The sequence below is a fragment of the Coregonus clupeaformis genome, unplaced genomic scaffold (genome assembly GCF_020615455.1).
Source record: "Coregonus clupeaformis isolate EN_2021a unplaced genomic scaffold, ASM2061545v1 scaf0757, whole genome shotgun sequence".
NCBI classification, from domain to species: Eukaryota; Metazoa; Chordata; class Actinopteri; order Salmoniformes; family Salmonidae; genus Coregonus; species Coregonus clupeaformis.
In genome coordinates, this window is record NW_025534212.1 from 95432 (window position 1) to 114186 (window position 18755).

The 18755-nt window shown below is 46.3% G+C and overlaps 1 protein-coding gene and 1 long non-coding RNA gene across 3 annotated transcripts; one reads left to right on the forward strand and one right to left on the reverse strand.

The window, feature by feature from the left end:
* Positions 1-707: 707 nt before the first annotated feature.
* LOC121573077 lies at positions 708-2528 on the reverse strand. Its single transcript, XR_006001959.2, has 2 exons — positions 2192-2528; positions 708-1665 (listed from the first exon to the last, which is right to left on the reverse strand). It is a non-coding gene; the product is annotated as an uncharacterized LOC121573077 (long non-coding RNA).
* Positions 2529-10532: 8004 nt separating this feature from the next.
* Positions 10533-17280, forward strand: LOC121572678 (hemojuvelin-like). Of its 2 annotated transcripts, none has more exons than XM_041884702.2 (5): positions 10533-10777; positions 13821-13966; positions 14274-14413; positions 14577-15094; positions 15710-17280. In XM_041884702.2, exons 3-5 carry the CDS (start codon positions 14317-14319, stop codon positions 16373-16375), a joined length of 1281 nt encoding a protein of 426 aa, XP_041740636.2. In that variant the 5' UTR covers positions 10533-10777; positions 13821-13966; positions 14274-14316; the 3' UTR covers positions 16376-17280. The 2 variants fall into 2 exon arrangements, with proteins under 2 accessions (XP_041740636.2, XP_045072561.1); XM_045216626.1 differs by lacking the exon at positions 10533-10777 and adding an exon at positions 13073-13466.
* The last annotated feature ends 1475 nt before the right edge of the window (positions 17281-18755 follow it).

Sequence of the window (18755 nt, forward strand, 5' to 3'; positions counted from 1 at the left end):
ATGACGAGATGTCATCTCAGCAGCAAAATACAGATCTGTCACAAGAGACTGTAGATTTGCAGTTATTTAGCCATATTACTTTAAGACTTTAATAGTGGAATTATGCCCCTTTTTTGAATCAGTTTCGATCTGTGGATTCTAGTGTATACTTTCCTGGACTTCTGAGTCTGTGCCCAGTAATTGAATATGAAATAAAGCCTTATTGGAAATGTTTCTATGAATGAAGTCGTCTTTAACTGATTAATTAAACAGAAACATAAGCAAAGAGCAACACAATCTTTGTCCACAAAAAATAATAAACAATTGAATTTCTTAAAAATACGTTTATTTGACCTTTGGGATTCTGTACACAACAAGAATGCTAATGAACGATACTACTTAGGGAAAAAAACGGTCAAAGAAATCAAGAGCAACTGTGAGTGAGCACTGCTGTTCTGAGGCCATCCAGTCAGTGAGGTATGTGGTGAACTCTGTATCTAACCGCTGAGTGCTGTGGTTGTCATCATATCTCCCAGGAGCAGACAGACCCCAGGGCTCAACTTATTGAACTGCCCAGTCTGCCTCCACTGTCTGCTTCTCTCCTCCACATTAATAGCCAGTCATAGAAATCCATATACATGGTACAGAACTTGCAATATTTAATATCATGTTATTATTATGCCGTGTAGTAACACTGTAATAACTCAATAATAACACTGTATTTTAACATGTTGTTACATTGTAACTTGCTTTGTAATGGAGTTGAGCATTTTCGTTACCACATAAGTGAAATAAAGCCTCTTCCCATTCCACATGTGTAATAACATAAAAAAGAGTTACCCTGCTGAGGACAGACTTGAAAATTAATTTGGATTCCATCTAGAATGGAGTTTTGAAGCATTATTCTATTAAGCTGAAGATGTCCTGCTATTGACCCCTGACTACTGTGGGAGGATTTCAATCGGTTCATTCATTCTCTTTGCTCTATCCTCACTAACTCGCTCTCAGGTATGAACAGATGCAATATAATAGGCATTTGTCATCCTACGTCTTGTTGGCCATACAGAGTTTGTGCAATACTGCTTCCTATCCTAATATGTGGGAACTTTCAGAATGAAGCCACAAGGGCAGAGGGAAGAGAATGACTTAGTGGAGTTGGCAAAGGTCCTCACGTGGCAGCTAGCCAGCCAGTGTCAGGTGCGGACAGTGGGACCGTTTGGAAGCAGAGGCTTACCAACTGTATAGAATAAATTCACTGGGTTTCTCCCATAGCAGGCCACATGTTGTGAATAGCAAGAATGAATTGGGTTAATATGGCCAATGACATAGTAAAAAAAAAAAAAAGTATGTATCTCTAAATAAATGTGCTGTAAAAAATATATTTTTAAGTGAGAACAAAGTTGTGAAGTACATATCACAGTGCTCTTCCACACGTTTATGGAGAGAACATAATGAGGAAAAACAACATTTCTGAGCTCCTCTGTTAAAGATGGAATACCCTGGGTCCGGGAGGCCGGGACGAGTGCAATATTGGGAGGGCATCGTACAACAGTGCACCACATCCCACACCTGCCTGGCCCTGGGAGGGGTTAAGACTTCATCTGCATCCCCAAGCACCAACGCTTCATGATCTGGCTGCAATTCCAAGGTTACCCTCTCTTCAGATATGTCTGAGACTCACAATGCCTGAAGAAGACAAAAGTGTTGCATATTAGTCAACTGTCTAAAAGAGAGCTTATTCTCTCTCTCTCTAGTGCTCTCTCTCTCGCTCACTCACTCACTCACTCACTCGCTCTCTCTCTCTCTCACTCACTCACTCACTCACTCACTCACTCACACACACACACACACACACACACACACACACACACACACACACACACAACAAACATGAGCCCTAACAGTTACCAGGGCAACAGGTCTCCAAGCCACATAGGGGTAATCTGTTTAGGGCAGCCAAAAAAGTAAGGGGAAAAAACAGTTTTCGAGGGAAAAAACACTTCCACATTCTAAAATGTATTGTCAAAAGTATTATATTAATATTAATAATATTATTATTATTGTGATACATAACAGGTGCATAATTTCGTTTGGGGAAAAATGTTTGGACTTTGGAGGAGTGTGTCCAAACACACACTGTCTAAGCCTTTATAAACAAGTACACTAACTAAGATAAACATATAGACCAATGAAAATGTGTTTTAAACCTTACCTCATGTCACAAGTGATTAATTGCCTCTTCATTCATATAGTGTCGCCATTCTCTCGGGAACATGTTTTGATATGGCCTATGAAAATGCATCAGCAACAACTCGCCAGGCAGTTAGAAAGATGGGTTCTTATTAGTCCAGAAATCCTTATATGCTGGATCTGTTTTCTTAAACGAATTCCGAACACATTCTGCAAGTATCCAGAGCCGAAGATACATGAGTTCTTTCCTCTCCTAAAAGCTCTCTGACAATGGACCTCGCGCTCCGATTAGCCACTGCTTGGTCAATGGGCCCCGCCTCCACTGCCACAACAAACAAAGGCTACTATGCAATGCTCACTGAGGCATGTAGGTGCCCCTCTTAAAAGGCCAATAACTTCGGACATTCTCCGCAGTTGAGGAAACACGTCCGCCTATCCTTCCCTCTCTGTGCGTATCCCTGCAGGAATGTCTACCTCTTTGAACTTTTAGTAAATCATGATGAAATATTAAACTACAGTGGACTCACAAAAATTCAGCATTTATGATATTCAGATGTCAATCAATGAAATTTCGCGCCACTGGTGCGCACCACATGTCACGTGAAAACCTAGAGATAAATTGAAAGGGTAAAACATGTAGTCATGTCGTTTACTGACATTCGCCTACTATCTGAAAACATTATCACACGTTTGGTCACGTTGTTGTATTTTCTATACCAGTTTCAACGTTTCTAAATACAGTATAGCTTACAGTTTGTTTGGGGGGTTTGGCACCTGTCCTACTCCAGCTGAGTTTAGCGCCTTGCCTGTGTGAATGGTGCATGGTGCAGACCACTGGCTTTGATGGGTCATAATACAAACCACGCAGCCTGGCCTCAGGGCCATACGAACCATACTTTACGTATTTCTGGGCACCTCTAAGCCATATGATACATACTAATGGTCTAGTTACTTTAGACAGAACTAAAAGTAGGGAGATTGGATCAGGGAGGATGGATGGGCGTAATCTGCGACAATCTAGCAATCCAAATGTTGCGTGTTTGAGTCAAATTGGGGACAACTGTAGCATTTTAGCTAACCTTTCCCCTAACCCTTATTCTAAACTTAACCAAATTCACCTAACCTGCTACGTAAATGTACCTAAACGTTGTATTTTTAGTTCTCCTAACCTTTTACGTAAATTATCCTAACATTTGTCGTTAGTTTCCGTAAACACCAACTTAAATTCTCCCCGTAATTCTCTTTTGTTGTTATGGTGCAACAAGCAACCTGAGTGGTATACTACAAAGCAAGCTAGATCTACGCAGGCTTTTATAAAGCTAGCCAGCGTCAGTTACCTTCACATTCCAGGTCAAGCTTAAACCGTATGACGTGGATATTGCTCGTCCGCCTGGCGCTAACTCTAGCAGGCTTGTAACTGTGTGTGGATGTCGCACATGGCTAGTCGAAGGCAAACTCTTCATTGAGACAATGCTGAAATATCAATCCATTGGCAAGTCAGTGCCACATTTTCATTTGTGCTGAAATCAAAATGAAAGAAAAGTTATCTTTATTTCATTACTTATCGTTAATGCCGTGTTTGGTGTGCTTTGGTGTGTTTATCAATGCACAAGCACTTTTTTCCCACTACTATCACTCCTTCTATCTGTGGAACAGCTTGTTGCATTTTGGCCATACAGTGCATTCGAAAACTATTCAGACCCCTTTACTTTTTTCACATTTTGTTACGTTACAGCCTTATTTTAAAATGGATTAAATAGTTTCCCCCCTCATTAATCTACACACAATACCCCATAATGACAAAGCAAAACAGGTTTTTAGACATTTTTGCAAATGTATTAAAAATAAAAAACTGAAATATGACATTTACATAAGTATTCAGACCCTTTACTCAGTACTTTGTTGAAGCACCTTTGGTAGCGATTACAGCCTCGATTCTTCTTGGGTATGATGCTACAAGATTGGCACACCTGTATTAGGGGAGTTTCTACCATTCTTCTCAGCAGATCCCCTCAAGCTCTGTCAGGTTGGATGGGGAGCATCGCTGCACAGCAATTTTCAGGTCTCTCCAGAGATGTTCGATCGGGTTCAAGTCCGGGCTCTGGCTGGGCCACTCAAGGACATTCAGACTCTTGCGTTGTCTTGGCTGTGTGCTTAGGGTCGTTGTCCTGTTGGAAGGTGAACCGTCGCCCCAGTCTGAGGTCCTGAGCGCTCTGGAGCAGGTTTTTTTTATCAAGGATCTCTATGTACACACCAGATCTTGTGCCGTTCATCTTTCCCTCAATCCTGACTAGTCTCCCAGTCCCTGCCGCTGAAAAACATCCCCACAGCATGATGCTGCCAACACCATGCTTCACCGTAGGGATGGTGCCAGGTTTCCTCCAGACGTGACGCTTGGCATTCAGGCCAAAGAGTTCAATCTTGGTTTCATCAGACCAGAGAATCTTGTTTTTCAGGGTCAGAGTCCTTTAGGTGCCTTTTGGCAAACTCCAAGCGGGCTGCCATGTGCCTTTTACTGAGGAGTGGCTTCCGTCTGGCCATTCTACCATAAAGGCCTGATTGGTGGAGTGCTGCAGAGATGGTTGTCCTCCTGGAAGGTTCTCCCATCTCAACAGAGGAACTCTGGAGCTCTTCCAGAGTCTTTGTGGTTCCAAACTTCTTCCATTTAAGAATGATGGAGGCCACTGTGTTCTTGGGGACCTTCAATGCTGCAGATACTGACAGTTTTTTTTTTAAATACACCCCTACTTTTTTTTAAGGTATCTGTGACCAACAGATGCATATCTGTATTCCCAGTAGTGTGAAATCCCTAGATTAGGGCCTTATTTCAATTGACTGATTTACTTATATGAACTGTAACTCAGTAAAATCTTTGAAATTGTTGCATGTTCCATTTGTATTTTTGTTCAGTATAGATCACACGTCACAATACCTTGACAAAATGAGTTGAAACAACGTTGATTCAACCAGTTTTTGCACTGTGGGATGATACTGTAATGACCCAGCTGGGTCATAAAGTAAAAGAGAGACGGGCACCAGGTGTACAGGCAGAACACAGGTTTATTCCTGAATGGGCTATTGTTCAGGCCACAGCCCACGCCGCTAAACCTCGAACGTACACAAATATAACATGTCAAGTTAAGGGCCCCGAACAGAAGAGAGAGAGATGAGACCGTAACCCCTATTTAAGCATTCCAAAACCCTGCGGGATTACCCATCATACCCCCCCAACCGTTCCATCTGTCCTGGCATATTTAACCCCTGCTAGCACCCATGAGAACGATAACACACCCACGAACACAGAACACAATACCGGGTTCGGCTGGGGTGCGCAACACACAACCTAACATTAGTAGCGCTGGGGAGCACGAAGTCGATTCTTGAACAGCCGACCTACATGCCATAAGAATAAATGGTAAGTGGGTGTCCCAATCTCTCTGGTGTTTTGAGGTAACGATAGCCAGCTGTTGTGCTAATGTTCTGTTAAATCTTTCCACCAGCCCATCACTCTGGGGGTGAAGCGGAGTAGTGCGCGTCTTCTCCGCGCCTAACCGTCTACACAACTCTGAGAACACCCGTGACTCAAAGTTTCTCCCCTGGTCGCTGTGTATAGACTGTGGCACCCCAAACCGACTGATTATTCCACCTACCAACACATCAGCTACTGTTTCTGCCTCCTGGTCTGGGAGAGCGTAAGCCTCTGGCCACTTGGTGAAGTAGTCCATAGCAGTTAGAATCCACCTGTTACCGCTGTCTGTGGTTGGAAACGGTCCAACTATGTCTACCCCCAGTCTCTCCATGGGCTCCCCTACTGGGAATTGTTGTAGGAGGGCGTGTGACTGACCTGGAGGTCCTTTCTTAGCAGCACACTCGTCGCACTGCCTGCAAAAGTCCTCCACATCCCTCCTGTGCCTGGCCCAATAGAAGCCTTTACGTACGCGCTTTAACGTTTTGGAGACCCCAAAATGCCCTGTGCCTACTCCCCCGTGAAGCTGCTGTAACACGCTCCCTTGCAGCCTTTTGGGAACCACTACCTGCCACGTAATTTCTCCAGTAGCTGGCTTTTTCCACCCCCTCTGGAGCACTCCCTCAGCCACTCTAAGGACTGAGAATTTAGCCCACAGTCCTTTGGTGACTGGTGATAGAGGGGCTACTTCCCCCCACGGCGGTCGTCTTCTCTCTTCCACCCACCCCAGCACAGGACGCAGCTCTGCGTCCTTCTCCTGGCGACGCCTCCACTCCCCGACGTCCACAGCCTCAAGCTCCCGGCACTCTGTCACCCTCAGCTGACTCACCGTGGCGGTGACTCCCTCCTCCATGCACAGTTCCCTCTCTCGCTCCACCCGTTTGGCGCAGTACCCACAGCTGTCCTCAGAACACGGGCGGCGGGACAAGGCGTCTGCATTGCTGTGGCGAAGGCCGGCCCTGTGCTCCACCTGGAAGTCGTAGGGTTGTAGCTCCTCCAACCAGCGGAGACCTGACCCTCTGGCTCCTTGAAGGAGAGAAGCCACTGCAGGGCGGAGTGATCCGTCCGCACCACAAACGGCAGGCCCCCCAGGTAGTACTTGAAATGGCGTACTGCTGCCACAACAGCCAAAAGCTCTCTCCTTGTCACGCAGTAGCGTTTTTCAGCCTTATCAAAAGTTCTGCTGTAATAAGCTACTACATGCTCCCTGTCAGAACCACGCTGAGCCAGCACAGCCCCCAAGCCCTCATTGCTTGCGTCGGTGTCCAGGATAAACGGACGGTTCGGGTCTGGTGAGGACAGGACAGGGTCCTCCACCAGGGCACGTTTGAGGGCCTCACATGCCCGCTGGTGCTCTTCGGTCCACTGAAAAACAGTGTCCTTCTTGAGAAGGTGGTTCAAAGGAGCTGCTATCCCCGCAAACCCTTTCACAAACCTACGATAGTAGGATGCCAGACCCAGGAAGCTCTTAACATCTCACAGCCTCCACTTTGTCTGGCATCGTGCTGATGCCCTCACCACCCAGCTGATGACCCAGGAACGCCACCTCCCTTTGCATGAAATGGCACTTTTCCGGGTGTAATTTTAGCCCCGCCCCCGAGATCCTCTCCAACACTCGCCTAAGTGCTCCCAGTGCCCCCTCAAACGATGTGCCGTGCACCAATATGTCGTCTAGGTACACGACACACTCGTCTCTCGGAATCCCCGCCAGCACTCTGTCCATGAGCCTCTCAAAGGTGGCAGGAGCATTACAAAGCCCGAAGCACAGCACCTTGAACTGCCAATGGCCCCTATCCGTGGAGAAGGCAGTTTTTTCATGTGCCCCAGGCGAGAGGGGCACCTGCCAGTAGCCACTGTGCAGATCAAGGGAAGAGAACCACGAGGACCCTCTGACGTGGTCTAGCGACTCATCGATCCTCGGTATGGGGTAAGAGTCTTTAGTGGTGACAGAATTTAGGCCCCTGTAGTCCGCACAAAACCTAAGTTTACCCCCTTTCTTAGGCACCATGACGACCGGCGCGGACCATGGGCTATCTGATGGCTCAATGAAATCAGCCCGCAACATGTCAGCAATAGCTGTGGCTGCTGCTTCCCTCTTGGCAAGGGGAATGCGACGGGGCCGAATTTTAATGGGTTGGGTGTCCCCAGTGTCGATGTCGTGCTGAACCAGGTGCGTTTGCCCTACCTCATCTTCCCCCCAAGCGAAGCTATCTTTAAAGTCAAACAGCAGCTGCTTTAACTGTCTCTGTTGTCTCTCATCCAGACCTTGACAGTTTTTCAGCCACACAGCCTCAACGGCGTCGATAACTTCCTCCTTCCCCCCGTCGGGCTGATGGGGTGAAGGAGCCAGTGTGTTTTGGGCTACTGGGCTGCCTGTGCTTGCACCATTATGGGGAGTGAAGGTCGTTGCCGCCGGAGACAGCTGCTGGTTTGGCACAACGACCAAGGGAGCAGCCGGGACGACCAGTGGAGTTTCGGCAAGCTTGGAGGAAGACGGAGGGACAGCCCTGCCCCCTGCTGGCCCTCCCGAAGGCAACATTCCCACTGTGGGACCCCCCCGACAGCCTCAAAGTGCCCGAAGCTAAGTCCAACTGAGCCCCACAGTTTTTCAAAAAGTCCATTCCCAGTATACAGGGGTCCTGTACCGCTGCTACCCACACTGGAGACCCCACAGTTCTCCCCCCCACAGTCACAGACAACCGACACTTCCCTAACATGGGGGCTAGCTCCCCCGTGACAGTCCGTAGCTGGACAAGGGTCGGCTCCACCCGCACCCCAACAGGTAGTATGTCTGGTCTCACCAGGGTTACTGTAGAGCCTGTGTCGACCAGGGCCAAACATTCCACCCCCTCTACCTTGACGATGACATTGCAGATGTCCCCAATGGTGGTACGTCCCACCACAACTACCGGACTAGGAAACACGGTGGCAGCTACACCCTGGGGAAGCAGGTCCCCACCCTCTTGCCTGCGCTGCTGGGTACCTCTTCTGCTTACTGTGGGTTCGGGGGCGGGGGGGTGGACCCGCGCTGCCCCCTGCGCGAGAACCCGCTGTCGTTTCCCTGGTGACGGGAGAATCTGCCACACTCCCGCTGAATGTGGCCAGGCTGGCCACAACCCCAGCAGACAATGGGAGTTGAGCTGACATTGCGATGTTGTCTGGAGCCCCTCTCAATGACAAGCAAAGCGGTCTTGACTAACCCGCCCAACTCGTCGACCCACTCTGGTTTGGTGACCCCCGGCACCCCGGCCGCCGCTGCTCTCACCTCTGGTTGACTGGCAACCTCCAATCTCACTCCCTCACCCCAGATCAGCTCCCTCTTCCTGGCTATCTCCACTGCAGCCCGCAGAGATGCTGGGTCCGACATCTGAACATGCTTACCCAGTTCGGTGGGGGAGAGCGCTCGAATAAAACTGTCCCGTGCCAGCTCGTCTTGCATCCCAATCGGCATAGTTGCATAAGCCCGCCTGGTCAGGCTCAGAATACCGCTTGCCAACGCCTTTAATGATTCCCCCTGAAGTCTCTTTTTGTTACTCAGTTCAATCCGCAGCATGTTGGGCTGTGCATCGCTGCGAAACGGCCCCCAATGCCTCCACTAGCGCACCGTAGTCGCCCCTCTCGTCCGGGGCTAGCGTTAGCAGGCATTCCGACGCCTCCTCTGCCAGGCTCAGGGCAAGCTGTAACCCTTTCGTCTCGTCAGACCACCTCCCGGCTCTAGCCAACAACTCGAATTGAGTGAAAAAAACTTCCCATTTACCTTGTCCATTGAACTTTGGAAGTTTAGCCGCTACCGTGGCTAATGGCAATAGGGCGCTGCCATCTCTGTTTACATAAGGAGGCCCAGCCATTTCCGCACGCGGTGACGTCAATATCTCCGTCGCCGTGACGTCTGTTCTGGTCGAGCGGTGTGAAGGAAAACCCGCCCGTTCTGCCATCTTGCTGACTGACAATTTAACTTCCGCCATGTGGCTCTCCAGCTCTTCTACAGCCATCGTCGCCTGACCCTCCCGACCGGGTACACCCGAGCCCACAACGGACACTTTGTCCGACTCTTCCTTAATTTTCCGCCTCGCCCGATCATCATGACCGTAGCTGCGAGTCACGCTAAAGCCAACCACGGCCTATACTGAAACAGCTAACTCGCCTAATCTCGATCTATCCCGTCGTTTGAAAGCACTTCTGACACCAATGTAATGACCCAGCTGGGTCATAAAGTAAAAGAGAGACGGGCACCAGGTGTACAGGCAGAACACAGGTTTATTCCTGAATGGGCTATTGTTCAGGCCACAGCCCACGCCGCTAAACCTCGAACGTACACAAATATAACATGTCAAGTTAAGGGCCCCGAACAGAAGAGAGAGAGATGAGACAGTAACCCCTATTTAAGCATTCCAAAACCCCGCGGGATTACCCATCATACCCCCCCAACCTTTCCATCTGTCCTGGCATATTTAACCCCTGCTAGCACCCATGAGAACGATAACACACCCACGAACACAGAACACAATACCGGGTCGTTACAATACTATACCTCCTATAATTCGTATGAATAACGTAACATAATATATCATACAAAATGGCGTGTCAAAGATTTATGTACAAAATAATACGAATTGCCCCGACACCAGCTTAATATTGACACAAGTCTACTCAACTGGCTAGGATACCTGTCAAAACTGCTTGAACCGACTCTCTTGGGGATTTATGATAGCCTACGAACCAAGGGGGCAATAAATATAGAATGCCTTCCAATAAAAATAAGAAAACACACTAGCAACAACAGGTTGCAAATAGAACAGGTTGCCAGAGCCTCTGTGATAGTTTGAAATAGCCCCCCGGTGCCTAGGAGAGTGTGCGCCCAAGTGGACAGTTGTTACGCGAGCAGCAGGTGTTCGACGCGAGTGATTTATCCAACTGTCAAATATCTCACTCATCTGAGAGCCGACAAAGAGGGAGGAAGGAAAAGCGGCTTGCAATGAAACCAGTTTGAGACTGAACATCAGTGTCTGCAGCTCACTCGGACAGTGTGGGAGTTTGGTGTCAGTGCAGGCAAAACCTACTTCGCCTTTTTCATATCGGAACGACTGAGCTGGGGACATTTACGCAGTGTCTCATACCGAGCTTCAACAGAGGTGTGATTAGGTGAGGATATGAATGGTGCTTTGCGTGCTTCATTCTTAAATTAATCATGTGCTACACAATTCAGAAATGTGGCCTATTATTTACCTGCCCACTGGGCACAGACGTCAATTCAACGTCTATTCCACGTTGGATAAAACTATTTTCACTGAAATTACGTGGCAACAATGTTGATTTAACCAGTGTGCCCAGTAGGTGGATACTAATATTTAATTGTGAGCTATGAAGAATGTATGGATTGGGTCAAGTAATTGTAAAGCTTTTATTTGGAACATATTTTTCTAACATTGTAGAATATAACAATTAACTTTGTCCCGCAATGGAACTTGTTGCTTTAAATACTTTTTACGTGGCCAAATATTAGAAACATTCCCTGTCATTGTGAGTAAATCAAGAAATACAGCAGAATGGCATGTACTGTAGACACTTGGGTGACATTGGCAATGTGGAATTGAATGTTACATCAGCAGCTATACAACAACAATAGAATGATACCCCTATATTAGCCATTCATTAATGTAATAGTACCCCTGAATAGTCCTGAAGTACAGCACTTGATTGTCATAAATAATTGTTTTAATCAATCCTATGCTTTCACTGATAATTCATATTGATAGATATAAAATACAATAGATTTGTACAATAGATAATACAATAGAATAGATCATACAATTAGTCAATCAGTCTAAAGTTATTTGAATGTTTTGATAGTGTCCATCAAAATACACTGGTCTAAATGCAGTTAAGGCATGTGACAGTGGGAAGGGAAACTTCAGGTGGAAGGAAACCTTGAGAGGAGAGAGAGAGAGAGCTGCACTATTACAAATACAAAGATGCTATGATGTGCACACATTCATTGACCTTTCCCATGCAGACACAAACAGATTGAATTCACATTAAATTCTCATTAATCCAGAAATCAAACGAGGTTGAGCCAAACAACCATTAGCTTGCTCTGTGTTTGTGGTCTTTGTGTCCAATGCCAGTTGGGGTTTGGTCTAATGAATGAGTGAAAACCACTGGTCTTTAAGTGAGCTGGTGTTGACATGTAGAACCACATGGATATGTCACTCCAGGCCAAGCCGTGAGCAAAAACATCCCTGAGTCTCACATGTGACCAACACACCTCAATGGTGACGTTGTGTGTGTGTGTTTGGTTTTACTATCCTTGTGGGGACCAGAGGTCCTCATAAGGATAGAAGCCTAAAACAAAGAACATTCAAATAAGTCGGGACATTTCACGGTTCCCCACAAGGAAAAAGGCTATTTTAGGCTTAGGGGTTAGGTTTAGGGTAGGGTTAGAATTAGGGTTAGAATTAGGGCTTAAGTTTAGGGTTCGGAGTTAGGTTTAGGGGTTTGGGGTTAAGGTTAGGGTTAGGGTTAGTGTTAAGGTTAGGGTTAGAGTTAGGTTAAGGGTTAGGGCTAGGTTTGAACCCCACAAGGATAGTAAAACAAACGTGTGTGTGTGAAGGGGAGTTCGAGTTTTGTGGTTAAACAAGGGTGACGGGTGCAGTGTTGCCCTAAAGGTAGTACCGTATTGGTGTTTAATTCACAAGCGACTGTCTGTGTGTGTATGCACAGTAATTATTTGCTGTTCATGGATGGAACAAACAGGACCCTGTCAGTGTTGTTGGTCTGTGCACAGAAGGAGGTCACTGTGATTTTCAAAGCACCCCCACTCCAAAAGTGCAGCTGCATCAGAATCCATTGGCCGACATTCCAGACCTCAGCCACTACACTAGTGAACACAATGCCCACCGGACAACAAAAGGAGACCAATCCAGGGCATTGAAAAAGGGTGAAAACAGAAGTGAAGAGACTGGGTTTGGGGCAGTGCTATACACTGCTGCTGTTAGTTGGAATACAGTTAAAGAAGATTCATTTGATAATGTAAGTTGAAGATGTGTCTGATTGAAGACTGATTGTGACAGCTAGTAGCCATAGCCACTCCCTCCCTGAGTATTGGAACGCTGTTGGGCACACCTGCTTTACCCTTCCCTCCTCTGCCTTGTAACCCTGACTATTTCAGACCAGGGGAGCACATGAAGGAAAGGGGCTGCGTGGAGAGAGAGAGGCTGGTATATTTAGCATGCTCTATTTCTGCCCCTGCTGCTCTCGTAACTACCCCACCCCCCCCTTCATACCCCTTCTCCCTGGCGCACTGCACAGGTCTCCCAAACTGTAATAAAGGTCAGACTTTAGTGTTGGTTCAGAGAGAGAGAGGACCACACACAAACACACAGCACACATGGTTCAATCTGGCCCATGCCATGTCGCCTTCAAAGGCACACTTCCATTGGCACCAATGCTTTAGGAATGCCTTGTAGTGCCAAAGATTTTACTATGTAATGCACATAAGCTCTGTGAAGGTCTTACCGGAATGTAGGCCTACACCTTTCCTTAAACTTAGATCTTTCCACACATAAATCAAATACAATAACGCCATCCTTTTGGTTACTAAATTGGACTTGACAAAGAGAGGCTTTTTTGTTTTACCCACTTTCTCTGGCACTTGTTTGTTCTTCTCCACTGACAAACAGAAAAGGGAGAAGAGTCCAAATTGCAAAATGCCCATTGACCAAGTGACCAACATTGTTGTAGCCTAGCTTTGATGGGTAAATGCTTGCTTTATACCAAGAACTGAAATATAACATAAAATTGGGTTTTGATACTTAGTGCTGTGGCACACATGGTAAGCCATAGTTTTTCTTTGTTTTACAATATTTTGTCTCAAGTGGCAAACCTAGCTTCACAACACTAACAGATAATTGTTTACCATGCCAATGATTACCACAGATGTTAGGTTACTTGGGCAGTTTATCTACTGTATGGAAACTTAAGCTCTGTAATGGAAATACTGCTGTTTATAGGACTATTATTATGGCTATGATTATGTCAGCTTCAAACATGATCTGATCTGACCAGTGGTCAGGTGGATAACACTGCACTCATAAACTAAGACTTATTGGTCCTATTCCTAAATGTGACCAAATGGTGGCCACTGGTGTTGCTTTGCTCTGATTCTTGAATGTTTGTTTGTCAACAGTTTTCTCTCCATTGCCCTCCTCTTGTCCATGCCCAAGCACAACGGTGTTGACTTCAGTCAGGTGCTGTTGATGGGTTCCGAGAATGTGGGAGATCGTTTTGCACCAACACACAGTCTTAAAAAGTAGTTAGCATATATTCAAAACGGTAAGAACTATCTACTTAATTACTTACAATTATATCTTTCTGTATTGTTTTTCATAAGTTACTCTGACTGTAAATATTGCGTTTTGCTTTAAAACTAGGTATGATAAATACATAGATCTTATGATCCGCTTGTTATATGATAAAATATTACAATATGCATTTGACAATGTATTCAATACAAATTGTGCTCTATATTGACAAATGGTCTACTGGAGTTGAGCCTAGGTTGTGCCTATGGTAGTGGTGTGGTGTTGTTTCCCCCTACAGGCCACAGTGTGTAATGTCTCTATCTGTGCCCTGCCTGCAGCTGTAGCCCCTGTACTGAGACCTCGGCCTGAGGCTGGAAGGGGATGGGGACACTGGCCCTCTGTAGCCACTACTCACAGCTATCATGGAAATGCAGCGTCATAGTGGCATTGCTACTGTTTCACCTGTGCTGCCTGCAAGGTACTTTCTATGATCCACAGCTTTAGTCTTCAAACTACACAACAATGTCAAGCAACTGTGATATTTCTGTTACATGCTCAATGGAAATACATATTTTTGCTCCTACCATTGTTAAGTTGTGATATATGAACTGGAGCTTCCACCTCTCTCCCGCCTCCCTCAGTATGGGCATCCTGTCGCATCCTGAGGTGCAACTCTGACTTTGTAGCTGTCACCCTGGACCTTGGGGGCAGCGGTGGGGGCGGAGGGGGAGGCAGCAGAGAGGGGGGCAACGCGGGCTACTGCAGCGCCCTCCGCTCCTACGCCATGTGTACCCGCCGCATGGCCCGCGCCTGCCGGGGTGACCTGGCCTACCACTCGGCCGTGCAGGGCATCGAGGACCTCCTCATCCAGCACAGCTGCCCCAGGACAGGCCCCACTGCTCAGCCCCGGCCCCTGCCACAGGCCCCCATCTCTGGGTACGCCTGCATCTATGAGAAGGGCTACCTCCAGCGTGAAGGCCGGACCCCTGACTATCTCCACTGTGGGGTGTTCGGGGACCCCCATGTTCGCACCTTTCGTGATGAGTTCCAGACGTGCGCTGTACAAGGGGCCTGGCCACTGATCGATAATGAGTATCTATACGTTCAGGCAACTAGCGCCCCCATGAGAGGAGGGGCGTATGCCACGGCTCTCACCAAAGTAGGCCTCATTTCTAAAATTATATACAGTCAATTATATTTTAGAAAATATATTTTAGAAAATTATACAATTTACGATCCGCTCTTAAAGGCCCAGCGCAGTGTTTTATATATATTTCCACACTGAGGTTTGAATAATACTGTGAAATTGTGGAAATTATGATAATGCCCTTTTAGAGCTGTTTGAAAAGGCCACCTGAAATTTCAGCCTGTTTTAGTGGGATGGAGCCTGGTGACATCACCAGACGGCAAATTAGTTAATACAGCAATAAGAAAGAGAGTTCCAAACCTCTCTGCCAATAACAGCTAGTTTTCTGTTTTTCCCTCCCGACTCAGACCACTCACAGACAGTCCAAGCAAAGTTCTTGCTTGAGAAATTGCTTTTTGCCAAGAAACTATAATTGTTGGGGGGACCATTTGGTTTGAATACAATCACAGTAAGATACTTAATTATTACCCAGAAACTATTTAATATTGAGATAAAAACGGCTGCATTGGACCTTTAAAATGTAACTATGTACAATGCATGACATGTCTGTATACATAAATAAAGTTGCATACGTACGTCAAGCTCATTGGAAGGATGTGTGTAACAACAGGGTTGTCTCTCCACCAGATTACCATCATCTTTAAGAACTGGCGCCAGTGTATCGAGCAGCAGATCTACCAGGCGGAGCTGGACAACGTTCCCGCAGCCTTCGTGGACGGCTCAGTGACCAGCGGGGAGAGGCAGGGCCAGCACAGCCTGAGCGTCCACTCTGATCTGCCTGGGCGCCAGGCTGAGATCCGTGCCGCCCACATCGGCACCACCCTGGTGGTACGTCAAAGCGGGCATTCCCTGGGCTTGTCAGTACGCTCGCCACGCGCCATTGCTGAAGCGTTCACCCCCGAGCAGGACCTGCAGCTGTGTGTGTATGGCTGCCCACCTTCACAACGCCTGGAGACACTACCCAGCCCCTCTTCTTCCTCCTCCCTCTCCTCCTCCTCTTCCTCCAGCCAGCCCTCTGCTGCAGCCCATGCCCACTGTGCAGCCCTCCTCCCAGCCAGGGACATCTACTACCAGGCCTGCCTGTTTGACCTGCTGGCCACAGGGGACCTCAACTCCAGCACGGCGGCCGTGGCGGCCCTGGAGGACGCCCGGGGAATGATCTCAGACCCCAATAAGGTGCACCTGCTACTGGTGGGCAAGGCCGATAGGAGTAGCCCGTGTCTGCCTCTGATCCTGGCTGTGGCCGTCCTATCGGAGCGTCTGGTGGCTCTGTGGACGGGGCAGTGTTTATGAACTAGTGACTGGTAGGAGCTGTGAGCATTAGCCACACTGATTCTGACCGAGCAGATGTTCTTTCTTCATACTTGATTGGCTTGTTTCACAAACAACAGGCATCACCTTTGACTGGTTGGAACCCTGTGGCATTGTGACTGGTTCCTCATTCATTTTCTTCCAGCAGGAGAAGCCAATGTTGATGGGAATAAATATAGGTGAATGCTTTCAGTGAGGATAGAAGTGAACTCTTGAAGCCTGACACTAGTTGTGTTGATTCTAATCCCTTTACTATGCTGAACCAAATGTATTAAAACAGGATGTATTTTCCCTCTCAGCACAGAGGATGGCATTCTGCGGCCTGTTGCATAATTCCACAAATCCAGACAGTAAATGTATCACTTTCTGTTATTTTCTGTTTATTTTATCATGGAGGGAATTTAGTGGTTTATATATAGTAAATATAATACTGCAGTGGTATCATCCTCCGTAAAGAAACTAATTTATCACTAATTTATTACATCATCTTTGTGTGTCTACATTTCGTATGCAGTGAGTTGTAATAATGTCTCGATTAATTTCAAAAGGGACTGTTTTTGAATGTACGTTTGGTTCATATGTCAGTATTTGTAAGACAATGTTTACAATGTATTGTTCATCCTGTTCATATTTTTACGTAGTTGCCAAAGTTAAAAATATAGCTTCTCAAAGTTACTCACACCATCTTTCGAAAACAATAGAGATCATGCAATAATATATTGTTTTCCAAATGATGGAAAATATCTCATGTTGCCTTCCATGTAATACTGTGATCTCTGACAAGGATAAAACATATTTATACTGACAGATTCTAATATATTTCCCTTTGTGAGTTTTATTAAATTTGATTGTTTTCTCCCAGACCCGAAAATGGTCTGTATAATGTCCTGAGTGTGTATTTTTAATGAGCAACCCTGACTGGGGTTTTGTGAACCTTGAAATGTCCAATACAACAGCAGTATTCCTCTGGAGGGGCTACTGAGGCAGCATTTGGGTGAGTTGAGTTCTCCTTCACTGTGACTGGCAGCTCTCTTCTGCTCTCTGATGTCAGATGCCTTCTCTGGTTTACATTTTAACATTTTAGTCATTTAGCAGACGCTCTTATCCAGAGCGACTTACAGTTAGTGAGTGCATACATTTTCATACTGGTCCCCCGTGGGAATCGAACCCACAACCCTGGCGTTGCAAGCGCCATGTTCTACCAACTGAGCTACACGGGACTACTGTGCAGCATTCCTGTTGCTACTTCTGTGATAGCTGGAATGAGTCCATTCTAGACCCACCTTAGCTTCTCCGATGGAACAGGTCAATGTAGAAAGTGATAGGAGGGGGGTTGGGGTGGGAGGGGCGATGGGGGTTGTTCAAAAAGGGGGGAAATGGTATTGTTTTTTTATTTATTGTATTCATTTTGATGTGATTCAATAAAAACAAAAATGATTCAATAAAAACAATTGTTCACAATAAAAATATAGTGATAGTAGACAGCGAGGAACCACACCTTAATACAGTAAACAATATTAGAAAATGTGGACTTGGAAATTAAGGACACTTTATTTCAATAATCTTTCAGTATTCTTCAGTACAAAAACAAAACACAAATCAAATTTGTGACAAGAATCCTTCATATTTATATACTGTGAATGACTACAAGTGAAGTAAATTGAAATTAAGTTTGAACCTTACTCCCTAAGGGCTCTATTCAGTCAGATCCACTTTAGCCGACATCTGCATAGCGGTTGTTTTGGCGGTGTCAGAGTGGAACTGGGTTATAGCTGTCAAATCCACAAGCGGCTCCTGGCATTATACCTAAAGTGGACATTGCCATTTGCTGCACAGAGTCGCATTAAGATAAATCCCATGTAGCCTTGTTTACAAGTTCGAACACTGGAATGTGAGATGTAATCTTCACCTCGATTAGGCTGATCAAAATCCTCATTATTTAGTTTAGTGAGTTTCAATTTGAGCGTCATTATTTCTATATAGTCTACACTTTCTCGTTCTGAACTTCTAACGTGAGTGGGACGGGTGTGGCATCACGACAGTGATCAAGAGCAGCTCCTCAACGATTTGACGGCTCCAATGCAGTTACACCTCCAACACTGCCAAAACATCAGCTATTTTTCTACCCAAGTCTTTTTCACTTTAATGGATAAGCTTATATATTTTTCTTATGGGGTGGTGGGAGTCCAAGAATACGTAAAGCATTCCTCCAGAGAGATTAGAACACACAGAGGACTATCCCTTCCTACTTTATGTATTATTACTGGGCAGTGAATATACGAAAGATTGTTTACTGGCTTCGCACCCCAGAAACTGACCGGTGTCAAACAGAAGCCAACTCCTGTTTCTCTTCCTCTTTGTC